The sequence below is a fragment of the Rhinolophus ferrumequinum genome, chromosome 6 (genome assembly GCF_004115265.2).
Source record: "Rhinolophus ferrumequinum isolate MPI-CBG mRhiFer1 chromosome 6, mRhiFer1_v1.p, whole genome shotgun sequence".
Classification (NCBI taxonomy): domain Eukaryota; kingdom Metazoa; phylum Chordata; class Mammalia; order Chiroptera; family Rhinolophidae; genus Rhinolophus; species Rhinolophus ferrumequinum.
Genome location: NC_046289.1, coordinates 57,015,959 through 57,028,974, shown reverse-complemented (window position 1 = coordinate 57,028,974; position 13,016 = coordinate 57,015,959). Strand labels below are relative to the sequence as shown.

Below are 13,016 nucleotides of genomic sequence, written 5' to 3'. Positions count from 1 at the left end.
TGTTAGCAGGAAAAAGTCAGACACAGAATAGTACATACTGTATGATTCCGTTTTTATACTATACTATACACACACACATACAGTCACACATACAAATGCAAAACTAATCTACCGCGTTATTTTGGCACAGCAGTTATAAGAAGAGGACACAAGGAACGGAGATATTGGCAATATTGTATTTTGGGATCTGGGTGTTGATTATATGGGTATGCTCACTTACTGAGAATTCATTGAGGTGGAGGCTTTTATCTGCACTATTCTGTACATATATTGTATACTTTAATAAAAGGTTAAAAAAAATGAGGGTCTGGACTCAAAGCAGCAGCAGGATGTACAGTGGAGGATGGATTCTAGAGAGATTTAAGAGAAAAATACAACAGGACTTTGTGACTGCAAGGTCAAGGGGACCAAGAATAACTCCCACTCAGGCTTCACCTAGTTGACTGAAGGAGCATCATTCACTAAACAGGGAAGGAACAGGCTGGATAGCAGGAATGAAGGGGAGTGGGGTGACAGTAAAGAGATCATCATTCACATGGTGAGTTTGTGTGTTGAAGAGAAAATAGTTGAGGGAAGAACTTTGTACTACCCTGACTTTTTAAAACATGAAGTCTAAAATTTCTTACCTAGGATAATATAATATTAGCTGTAATGGATGATCATATATAATCCTCATTTTTTTTCACATTAAATCTACCACATGGACTCACCATTTAATGTTCCTTCTTCAGATGGTCTAAAAAAACACCAAAAAAATATAAGTTATGTCACAATTTTAGTTTTGGTTACCATAATTTTTTATTTTATGAAGTTATTATGATTACTTAATATAACATTAATAAAAAGTTCTGAGATTTAGATTCACTTTTGCTTGAATATTTGCCATTTCCCTTGAGCCAATGTCAAATTCACACATGGATATGTATATATATTATACATACGCATACACTTTATCAGTAACTTGTACCTCCAATTTATGCCTACATAATTATTAGGAGTCTGATGCCAAAGTGATAGTTCAATACTAATAGAGTAAAATATTCCATGACTTCTCTACTTGTGGAGACTCATTCCAATACTATAATAATTCCCTGAAATGACTCTATGGATGTCTAAAAATACTGCAATAGAATTGATGGGCAAAAAACTGAGAGAACAAAAAATAGATGTCATTTTGCAAAATTCAGTTTCTAATGTTGGAAAAAAATTCCAAAATTGAATATATTTATTATATAACAATGTATATTGGGACCAAGTGGAGGTTCTATTAATTCCACCAATTCCAGTGCAAATAAAAGACACAAGTGTAGTGGAAAAGAGTTTGGAATGGGAATCAAGAAAAAAGGGTTAGAGGCTTAGCTCTCCTATTATACAGCTAAGTGGCCTTGCTGAGGACTAAAAGGACTATATCCAGAAAGGACTTCTGGAGTCGAAGATCTTTGCAGTCTTTTTTCCAGTTCTTACATTCTATCTGATCCTGGTATTTCCTGTTGATTTTCACCTTAATAACATAAATCTTTTCTTACAGGAATATGTTGACCCTAGCATCATTTGTCTGCTGCTGATCAACCACTCTTTTCTCAGCACCCAAAGAATGCTGACCAACTCCACCTTTCTGTAAGATAATGTTCTCGTAAGGTGAATTAAAATCAACTTTAAGTACCTATTCTGTATTTACATCCCATGGTTTTGGTGATTAAAAGACTTTCTTTTCTGAAGAAGTGTGATTATAGATAGGTGTTCCAAATGCCATTTAGGGCCAGGGTACCCAAAGTTTGAACAACTGCATATCCATGTGGCACTTGGTTTATTTTCTTTTGTATATATTCACATCTATTTTTGAGGCACAGAAAGAAATGGAGAAAACACTGTGGAATATGTAAGAATTTCCCTCAAATTGGCTTCCCTTCTCAAATAGTACGTATCAGATAATAACTTTATCATGCTTCCAATATCAAGTGAATGTCAAAACAAGACGACTTTTTTAAAAATGTCATTTGAAATCCTAAAATGCTAATTCTCAAGTTGGAAACACAGAAATTATCTTTGATTTTTCTTTATCATTATGTTTAATCTATACCTATAATTTTTTACTTTCTGGGGATGATTACCTGTCAGACTGCCTTTTGTTTCCACTTTTGGTTCTGGATTACTACATCAGCTTTCTAGTGGATCTCCCTAGAAGCAGGCTTTTAATGCATGCGGTGTATTACTGCTCTAATTATCAAAGTGCTTTTCAAAAGCAGGTGTAAGGTTTGTTTATTAGAATGATGGGCAGAGAAGTTATGCAAGTGCAAAACTAAAGTGTCAAACTAGGTCTTCAAACAAATTTATTCAAGAGTAAGTTGAAAACAGAACTAAATAATAAGAATTGTATCATTATAAGGAAGATTTTAGTGGAGTCGTAATTATAGTCTGACTATAATTATAGTAGAACTATATAAAATTATAAATTTAGATGTATACTTTAACTCAAATTATGTTCCACCAATCTCTTTTATATAAAGACAAGAGATGCTTAAAGTAATCATTATCGATAGGTAAAGAACTGTTACAGGAATGAAGCAAAGAGCAAAAAACAAAAAAGACAACATTCAATAACTATGATACTTTACAGGCTAACGATAACAAAAGGCAGACTTACATTTCTCTGCTCGATGGTCTATCTTGTAACCAATCCTTCAGTCAAAAACAAACACGAACAAAAAGTTAAAAGAAGCAGAAATGTTTAACACTTTTTTTCCCTATGGTACTTTTTAAGAATGATGGCCTGAAAAATACGAAGTCTTTATTTCATACAACTGAACTAAAAATAATAAATGAGTGTAACTACCATAAGACCATCCCACAAAATAGAATAAAAAATTTCCTGACTGCTATTTCCTACAACATAGTCTAGCGAGTTCTTTGTTTCTGATGACTATTTTCTTTTCTTTAAATACAATTTGTTTCTATGATTATAAAAATGTGACCTTGCCAAAAGAAAAGCACATCAAAGTATAAAGAGAAAAATTAAAATCATGCAACCTGTGAACAGAGAAATCACTAATCACACTTAAGTGTATTTCATTAAAGCCTTTTTCTGTATATACATGTGCATATGATTTTTATTCTGCAGTTTTATAATGATATTTCTGATTGTGGATTTATTTTTACTTCCAAATTTAGGACTTATGCTTCCTGAATTTGAATCTTCATATATTTCATCAATTTGCAAAATTCTAATCTATTTATATAATCTCTTCAAATTCTGTCTGTTCTTTCAAGGCCAATTTAGATGTATTTTCCATGGCTCTTTATGCTTAATACATTTTCCATCTAACTACAATTCTACCTTACACTCTGATCCAATTTAGTTATTCTCTGTTCTGCTGTTATTTTTGCCTCCACTGAAATTATTTATTTCCAGATTTTTTTCAAATTTGCCAGTCTTTTTGAGTAGTATCTTTTCTTTTCTTCAAATCTTAACACTTTCTTTATGACTCTAATCACTTGAATCATATTTACTTTATAATCTGTAACCAATTCTATCTTCAATGATTAGAGGTCTAATGCTAATTGTATAAACTGACTCCCGTAAGTTTTGTAATTTGGCATTGTGGGGTCATTTTCAATGGAAATGTATTTGTGGCAAAACCATCCCACTTAGGTTCAGATGAGTCCTTCCGGAACATTACTGTGTAACTCTATGTTCACTAACCCTCTTTCCCCATTGAAGCAATTTTTTAATAACATGATTTTTAATAATACAATCTATCTCCTTACAGCAGAATGTAAGTTAATACGTTCTTGACAATCCGGGATCGTAACTAAGGGCACTGATTTCGATACTTGACTATAAAGGAACAATTTCTCTGCTTTATACCCAAGTCTGCTTTTAAAGAGCATCTGTAAACTCAAGTATTACCTCACCTGGCTGGGAATGACTTCACAAAATCAGTTTCAAGTGAAGATACCTGCCTTTCTTTCGTTAGCATAAATTTTTCTTTAAAAATTCCTGACTATTCACTACAGAAACTCTTTTTCTATAACTTCTACAATGAACTGATGTCAGTTTTCTAAGGTAAAATTCTTGAAAGCTGATATAATCTCAAAATATCACCATCTTTTAGCTCTTCTCTAATAAATATTTAAAAACATGCATTTTTTTAATTGAAATGTACAAACCGGTAGTAAAGCTGCTTTGGAATTTACTTCATGAATTTCTTCTGTAGATGGCATTCTACTGGTACTTTTCACTTGAAGGAAAAAAAAAGGTTATACATCTAATGTTATTTTTTAATATCAACTAAACAAACAAAAAGTGTTTCTAAGCATAGAACAACTTTCATAAGATAACTTAACCTCTCCCTAACACTGAAGAACATAAGAGTTACATGAGGCCCATGGGTCTCTTGACAGGACATTCAAATTTTTCAGGTTGTTTTTGTGAAAAGGCAGTAGCAAACTAGAATATGAAAAAGGCTTGCTCTTAACCTGTTCCCAAATGTCTTGTGTATCCTTCCAAGGACATTTTGTTGATGTCTGTGTACACATACCCCTTCTTTACTTCTTTTTTGATATATAAATGGTAGCATAATATATACTATATACTTTGGGGTGTTTTATTGTGGATTTTTTAACTAGTATGAGCTTGGAGATCTTTATTAGTATACAGAGGTCTTCTCTATTCTGTTCTGATGCTACCGTGAATTTCATACTATGAATATATAATAGTTTATTTAACCAAACTCCTACATTTTGATATTTGGTCTGATTTCAATCTCTTGCTATAAAAATTTACAATTAGCAATCTTATACACATATCATTTTACAGTAATGTAAAAATAGTTCATTTCCCCCCCCTGGTTTTAAGATGCTACCGTTTGGCAATAAGCCTATTTAAAAAAAAAAAAAAAAAAAAAGGCCAACAGGTTGGCTCAGGTGGTTGGAGGGCCAAGCTCCTAAGGCCAAGGTTCGATTTCCACAAGAGTCTGTGAGCTGCGCCCTCTACAGCTAAGACTGTGAACAACAGCTCTCCCTGGAGCTGGGCTGCCATGAGCAGCCCGAGGTTGGCGTCAGCTGCCATGGGCTACTGTGTGCTGCTACGGGCTGCTGTGTGCTGCTGCAGGCTACTGTGTGCCGGCATGAGCGGCTGGTGGCCAGTGCGAGTGGCCAGCAGCCAACGTGAGTGGCCGGCGGCTATCGTGAGTGGCTGGCAGCTGGTGAGAGCTGTCGTGAGCTTCCGACCAATGATTAGCGACCGACTGCCTCAGCAGGGGGAGCGCAAGGCTCATAATACCAGCATGGGCCAGGGAGCTATGTTTTACACAACTAGACAGAAACAACGGCTTGAACCGGAGTGGGGGTGCAGAGGTGGAAGAAGGAGGGGTAGAAAAGTTAATTTAGAAAGAATTAACAACTTTATGATACAATAAAGGAATACCTCAAAATGAAAGGTGAAGGAAATCTTAGAACAAAAGTTGTAATTTAAGTGTAGAGGGCAAAAAGACCAGATTGAAATGTATTAGAAAACTCTGGGCAAAACTTTCAAGATGATGAAACTGACAGGATACACATACACACACACACACACACACACACACACACACACACACACACACACACAGCATATAACATTTGAACACCTTGAAGAAATTTAGTCAAGTAGCAGAGAATCCAGTGTTCATCTAACCAAAATTATGCATAATTATATTGATAGGAAAGGGCAAAGGCGTGTGTGCATACGTGTGTATGTTTTGGGGAACCAAGAGCTAGGGAAATAAAGAGGTCAATCCTTGTCTTCTTTAGTGGGAGGTCAACAGATATTACCTAAAACTGAAAAATGAGGATGCAAAATTATAAGCATGCTAACTTCACAAATAACATCCATGTTATCTGAAATTGATGAATTTTATTTCTTCTCTCCTAATTCTTCTACCATTTCTTTTTCTTCCTTGATTTCTCTGGCTAGAATGTTAAACAGAAATAGTAACAGCCAGAATCCTTGTCTTGTTCCCATTTAGGGCTTTCAGTATTTCATTATGAAGTATAATATTTGTGATAACTTTTTATAGATACCTTTATTCAGAGTAAGTAATCTCCATTCTATTCTTACTCTGCTAAGAGTTTTAATCACGAATGGATGTTGAATTTCATCAAATACCTTTTATGCAGGTATTGAGATGATCATATGATTTTTCTTCCTTAATTTATCATACATTAATTTGAATATCAAACCAACTTGTACTTCTGCAATAAACCCAACTTGATACTGCTGTATACCAAAAAAGATTGAAAGGGGAAATGATGGTGACAGAGACAGGGTAGTGCTGCTTTTCTTAAGGAACCTTATAAAGGTAATATGCACATAACTGAAAAGTTGTGTAATAATAAATTTACGTGCATATATAACTGACTCATAAAAAAGCATGATATGGAAACATTCTCAGGCCATTTAATTTTTAAGGGAAAAACTTACAGGTGCAGAACATGTATGGTATGCCATCTTTTGTATAAAAGAGGCAGAAAAGACTGTATTGTAATATATGACTGAATAAGCATGAAACTCTAGAGGATAAACAAAAATAACAGTGATTACATGTGGGGTTGGAGAGGGAGAGTGATTTTCAAAGTGTTTGTGTATGTATATATTTTATTTTAACCAAATAAATGTTTAAAAATAGCGAATACATTTATTCACTATTCGCTAAAACACAACCGATTCATTTATAAAAGTTAAAATGAGCAGATTTGTAAAAAGCAAGTCTTTATATGTCACCTTTAGGGACTAAACAATTTGTGAAAAAATGTTGTAATTATGTGTTTTGTTCAAGGTTATAGCAACAATGATAGACCAGAATCTTCATTTTATGACTCCCAAAACACTCATTGCTCAGATGTGACATACATAAAATACATTTAAAGCTTACCTATGTATGTTTGCTAACATAACTCACATAGTCAAAACACTCACCTTGTTCTGAATGAAGAGAAATAGAAGTTTCGTGACACTTGGTAAATCCAGCATGAGAACTCAGGTTTTTCAAAGTGGTTTCAGAAGGAATATCAGCCTGCATATTGTACATATACACAATTTAAAAACAACTGAACTGAATTTCAAATCATTATTCTAAGTAGATTTATTTAGCTTACATGTTTTATTCTATCTGGACAATAAAGGGTATATTACAAATTAACTATCTGTTTCAATATCAATCTCAAAAAGCTGCATCAAAATACCCTACTTGCTATTGTTCATATATCCACCTGAATGAATCCTTTTTCATAGTAATACAAGTTCATAAAAAAAAATTGAGGGAGAAAACAGGACACTTGGGAAATAAAATATTTATCAATTCACCTATGTTGGTAAGTTTTACGACTAACTGCTAAAAGGTATCAACAAATATCTCTTAAATTCTAGGACTCCAAGTACCCAACTACAAAATTAAAACGTTAAAAAAATTACCTTCACTAATAATAAGAACAAATATATTACCCAAATTATAATGTATGTTCAACTTGAGCAGCTAACTATTTTGTAAGGAAGAACTAAGATAAGAAACATTGGATTTTCTTACACTGGCACAAATAAACTGAAAAAATGAGCAAAATAATATACTGAGTACATATTTTTAATTAAAGGATATTTACTTATAGGATATTTACACATACTTATAAAGAATGTGATAAATTTTACTAAGCTTAAATAATTCCAATTTTTAACAGCTCTATTGAAACTTATGAAGGTCCACAAAATACTTCGTTTACTTATAAAATCCACTTCAGTTAAAACCTGCTCAATAAAAACCCTACATGGAATAAATGTCTGCATTTTAAGAATTATAAAACCAACTTTGGTAGAGACCTGTTTGTTCTTTCTACTTCTTTATTACTTTTTCTTTCTTCTTCCCATCTTTTTCTTTTTACCATCATGTGCCAGCTAAGACTACCTAAATGCACTCAACCCATTTGTGCGGTTCTTTCCTTCTCTTTAAGACATTAAATATAATGAAAAATTCAGACCTTTAGAAGTATGCTAGAGAATTAAAATGGTTAGAAAACATCAAGCAAATTATAGTCTTAAAGTCCACTGAACCTGTACCTACTTCCACTATCCACAGGTAAATATATATTTTAAGCTGACTCTGACTCCCACATAGTGTAGAGAGAATTTACCTGATATTCAGGCATCTCTGACTACTCCATAACTGTATTTCTTACCTCATTTTGCTGGTGCTCTTTGAGACAAGAAATACAAACTTACAGTCAAATATGGAAAATGAACCCCACTTAATCTACATCTCAATTTGCACATAATCACCAATTAAATCCCAAGTTAATAAAATCTAGTTAATAGACATTAAACTAGGTTATTCATTTTAGTATGATACTTTAATCAGAATATATAGCATTAAAAATGCAAATGTTCAGTATTTGTATCATCAAAATGCACTCAAGTCTACCTTTTATATGTAGGGTAATAATATGTTCTGATAGCAATTACACAATTAACTATGGACATAGAAGAACAATTACTCAAAGAAACTCTTATGTTACTATCATTTCCTTGGCTTTAGGAAAACTCTTGTTTTCATTGTATCTGTCAGTTGATCATTTCCAAGACTAAAGTTCTTTAAGGGAAGGAGAAACTTAATTATGCTGATGTGGCTACATTATTATCCTTAAGGCTCTAAATAGTTATAGGTTATTTATAAAAGCAACAGAAGAAATAAAACTAATTTTCAGCCAGCAAATGTCTTTTTCACCAGTTATTTTTATACATTTTAAAACCTATTTAAGGGCCGGCCTGGTGGCTCAGGCGGTTGGAGCTCCGTGCTAACTCCGAAGGCTGCCGGTTCGGCTCTCAACCACAAGGTTGCCAGTTCGATTTCCCGCAAGGGATGGTGGGCTGCGCCCCCTACAACTAGCAACGGCAACTGGACCTGAAGCTGAGCTGCGCCCTCCACAACTAAGACTGAAAGGACAACAACTTGGAAAAAATCCTGGAAAAATACACACTGTTCCCCAGTAAAGTCCTGTTCCCCTTCCCCAACAAGAAACATTTTAAAAAAAAAAATTTATTTAACAAACATTTATTGAACATCGACTTGCACATTATATTGTAGTTACTGGCATATTCAGCATTTTACTGCTAGACTAGTTTCCTAGAGAGCCAGGGTTATGTTATCATAAACTTTTGGACCTGGGAAAGAGCTGAACTCAATTAAGTATTTACTCAGTGAAAAATGTATGGGAAGAATCATTTTTGAAAAGAGAAATGGTAAATAATGGGTGCTACTATAAACATAATATTGTATATAAACTAGACTTAAATAAATAATTTTAAACACAAGCTATTTGTACAATTTTGCATATTCCTTAATTGTTTCTTCTTTTTTTTCAAATTGTGTTTAACTTCAAATATTTGGGATCATTATGTTGTTGATGGTCTCTGCTAAAATTGTATTTTCTACTGAAAAAAATGTTTAATTCTATTTTCAACTATATCTCAAAACAGCAAAATAAAATCGAACTGTGCTGTTGTAAGGATTTACTTACAGATAATACTTCTTCCTTATTTGATGTTTCTTTAAACTGCTGTAAATCCATGCTATCTCTGTGCCCTTAAAGAGAGAAAAAGAACTTTACGACAAAAAAATTTGTTTTTTTCTTATCTATCAAAACAATGTCATCACCTAAAGTCTATGTAAACAAGTGATTTATGTTCTTTTTCAAGTAGTTTTGATGGCTTTGCAGTTTTCTATGGCTCTTTTGATAAACACTGAAAATTATCTGTCAAGAAGCTGAAGATGAGTAGTTCAGTTTATAGTAAAAGCAAAAGTCAAAGGCCTCCTACAAGAATCCAAAATGTGACAGGAAGTGAACTGTTTGAAATTTAAAAGGAAAAAGGGGAGCAATAATTTTTACTATTAATAATGAAATGTAAAAGCATTATATATATTACATACATAACATATACATACTATATATACATATACGTATTATATATAAATTTTAAAAGAAATTTATATATAAATTTTAAAAGAAATTTATATACATATCTCCATGCCAGCAGCAATATATCAACAAAGACTACAGTGTGCTTTTAAAAAATAAATTGGGATAGATTTTATATAGGAAAAGTTGTTTCTAAAAATCCAGTCAACACCATATTGCCTAGCAGTAGAGATCAGCATGCTCAGTACCTAGATAACTTAAAGGGTTGGCCATAATTTGCAGATTGTACACGCATGTAATATATTCTCTGAACAAATCTATGCATGTTCCATGACTAGGTAAATTTGTAGTCCTGGAAGACTCACACAAGACAAAGTTAGGAACCACTTGACGGAAAAATTCAAACAGTAAAGACACAGGGTCTTGTTCATACCTTGAAACATTCTGGTAATGTCCACTAACAACCCAAGCTGTTTTCTAGTAATTCTCTATTAAGTACTTTCATCTTTAATAATCTAACAGAAAGACTGTTAGAACACAATAATCTCCCAAATATTATGGACCTAACCAGCTCTATGAAACCCTCCTTCTTCGCCTTTTCCCTCCACATGGCATACTGTCAACATTTAAATATGCTTAAGTCTCCATTATCACTAAAAACAAAGCAAATAAAAAATCTTAAACATACAAACCACAATATTGGTTATTTCTTCTTGCCTTCACTAACAGCTTTTAAATTGACCCCGTCACCCTCTTTATATTCCTGCCTCCCGTTTGCACTTTATTTCACTATAATCTGGCTTCTCCCTCTGCTACTTCCTCTACTGAATCAGTTTTAACCAAGATCGTTAATACAAGGTATGATCAACAAATACGGTGAATGTTTAAATTTAAAAAAATCACAGGGGATAGCCAGTTAGCTCAGTTGGTTAAGAGTGTGGTGCTCTTAACAAAAAGGTTGCCAGTTCGATCCCTGCATGGGCCACTGTGAGCTGTGCCCTCCACAACTAGACTGAAACAACTACTTGACTTGGAACTGATGGGTCCTGGAAAAACACAATTAAAAAAAAAAAACACAAAAAAAACAAGAAAAGTTAAAATAAATTTTTAAAAAATGTTAAAAAAGTTATTACAGTGTGAGATACATTGCCATTAATCCCCCTCAAAATACCCCCCCTCGCTTTGAACACACTTATCCCATTGTTCTTGCCACTTTCTGAAGCAGTTCTATCAATCCTCTTTTGTGATTGTCTTTAGTTGCGCTGTCGTGGCTGCCTCGATCTCCTGACTCAATTCAAAACACTTACCTTTCATGGTCATTTTGACTTTGGGGAAGAGCCAAGAGTCACATAGTGCCACATCCAGTGAATAAGGTGGATGAGGACATACCATAATGTTTTTATTTGACAGAACTGCTGTACCAAAAGTGATGTGTGACATTGAGCCTTTCCATTGTGATCACAAAATACTGTGAATGCTGCTGCCAATTCCTTGCCAACAGAATGGTAAGGATTTTCAATATGGGAAATGGTGCAATGAACCTTAGTGACAGTGTGTTAACAAGTTTCAACATGCTTGGTGCAGTCAGTCAGGTATGAGCTACGATTGAGAGAAAGTGTATTCTAAAGTGTGTCATAAATCATCCTCCACCATGACAATGCTCCATTTTACACATCGCTTCTGGTATATGGCAATTTCTGTCAAATAAAAACATTACAGGGAGGCCAGTTGACTTACTGGTCAGAGAAAAGTGCTCATAACACCAAGGTCGCCGGTTCGATTCCCACATGGGCCAGTGAGCTGCGCCCTCCACAACTAGATTGAATACGACGACTTGACTTGGAGCTGAGCTGTGCTCCCCACAACTACCTGACATGGAGCTAACGGGTCCTGGAAAAACACATTGTTCCCCACTATTCCCCAATAAAAACAAAAAAAAAATCCCCACATTACAATGTGTCCTCATCCACCTCATTCACTGGATCTGGAATTGTGACTTCTGGCTCTTTCCAAAGTCAAAATGATTCAGGACATCAAGGCAGCCACGACAGTGCAACTAAAGACACGAAGAGGGCTTCCAGAACTGCTTCGGAAAATGGCAAGAACGATGGGATAAGCATGTTCGAATCGAGGGGGAATATTTTGAGGGGGCTTAATGGCAATGTGTCTTTTACTACAATAACTTTCTTCTTTTAAAATTTATATTCACTGTATTGTTTGATCATACCTTGTATGTTATCATTGCCAAAATAAATATATTTTCAGTCCCTATTTTACTTGAGCTATCAGAGGTATAGTAATGAATCATTTCTTTCTTAAATGTTCTTCTCTCGGGATATATAAATGTGTCAACCATAAATACACATTTTCCAAGGAGACTCCTGGCTTTCACTGTTGTTGTAATGTAATTATTAGGAGTGCACCCTTTCACTTTAAAAAATATACTGACTTAGATGAAAACTTATATGGTCACCCTATTTATATGACAATGCTCTTTTCCAGTTATTTCTAGCCTCCCCTGTACCTTTCTGTTGTTCCCCAAGTAACTAACATTTACAAATCATTAAAAGTTGATCAAGGGGAGCCGGATGGTTCAGTTGGTTAGAGCGTGAGTTCTGAACAACAGGCTTGCCAGTTTGATTCCCACATGGGATGGTGGGCTGTGTCCCCTGGAATCAAAGATTGAAAACGGCAACTGGACTTGGAGCTGAGCTGCGCCCTCCACAACTAGACTGAAGGACAACAACTTGGAGCTGATGGGTCCTAAAGAAATACACTGTTCCCCAATATTCCCCAATAAAAAATTTAAAAAAAAGTAAATTAAAAAAATAAATAAAAGTTGGTCAAATTCAACAGAATATCCTCAAATTCAAAAGACAGAGTCCAAATAAGTTTTCCAAACAACTATTATAGTAAACTGCACCTTAGAGGTATATGTCAATTTAACTATCACAGCCCAAATTAAACTACTGCCACTTGAATCCTTTTAGAAATTTAGGAACCATACTCTATTATTAGAACTATATTCCACTTGTCACAGAAGTACATAGATTTTGTTAATTAGTTTTTTATTT

The 13,016-nt window shown here is 34.2% G+C and overlaps 1 protein-coding gene across 3 annotated transcripts in view; it reads right to left on the bottom strand.

The window, feature by feature from the left end:
• Positions 1 to 13,016, bottom strand: part of TRPM7 (transient receptor potential cation channel subfamily M member 7) — a 104,737-nt gene that overhangs the window by 13,338 nt on the left and 78,383 nt on the right. For all 3 annotated transcript variants that reach the window (XM_033107280.1, XM_033107279.1, XM_033107282.1), the window contains exons 27-31: positions 9,544 to 9,608; positions 6,956 to 7,052; positions 4,168 to 4,238; positions 2,645 to 2,679; positions 711 to 736 (exon numbers count right to left, since the gene is read on the bottom strand). In XM_033107280.1, the coding sequence (XP_032963171.1) occupies positions 711 to 736; positions 2,645 to 2,679; positions 4,168 to 4,238; positions 6,956 to 7,052; positions 9,544 to 9,608 (294 nt within the window). The remainder of the gene's footprint in view (positions 1 to 710; positions 737 to 2,644; positions 2,680 to 4,167; positions 4,239 to 6,955; positions 7,053 to 9,543; positions 9,609 to 13,016) is intronic.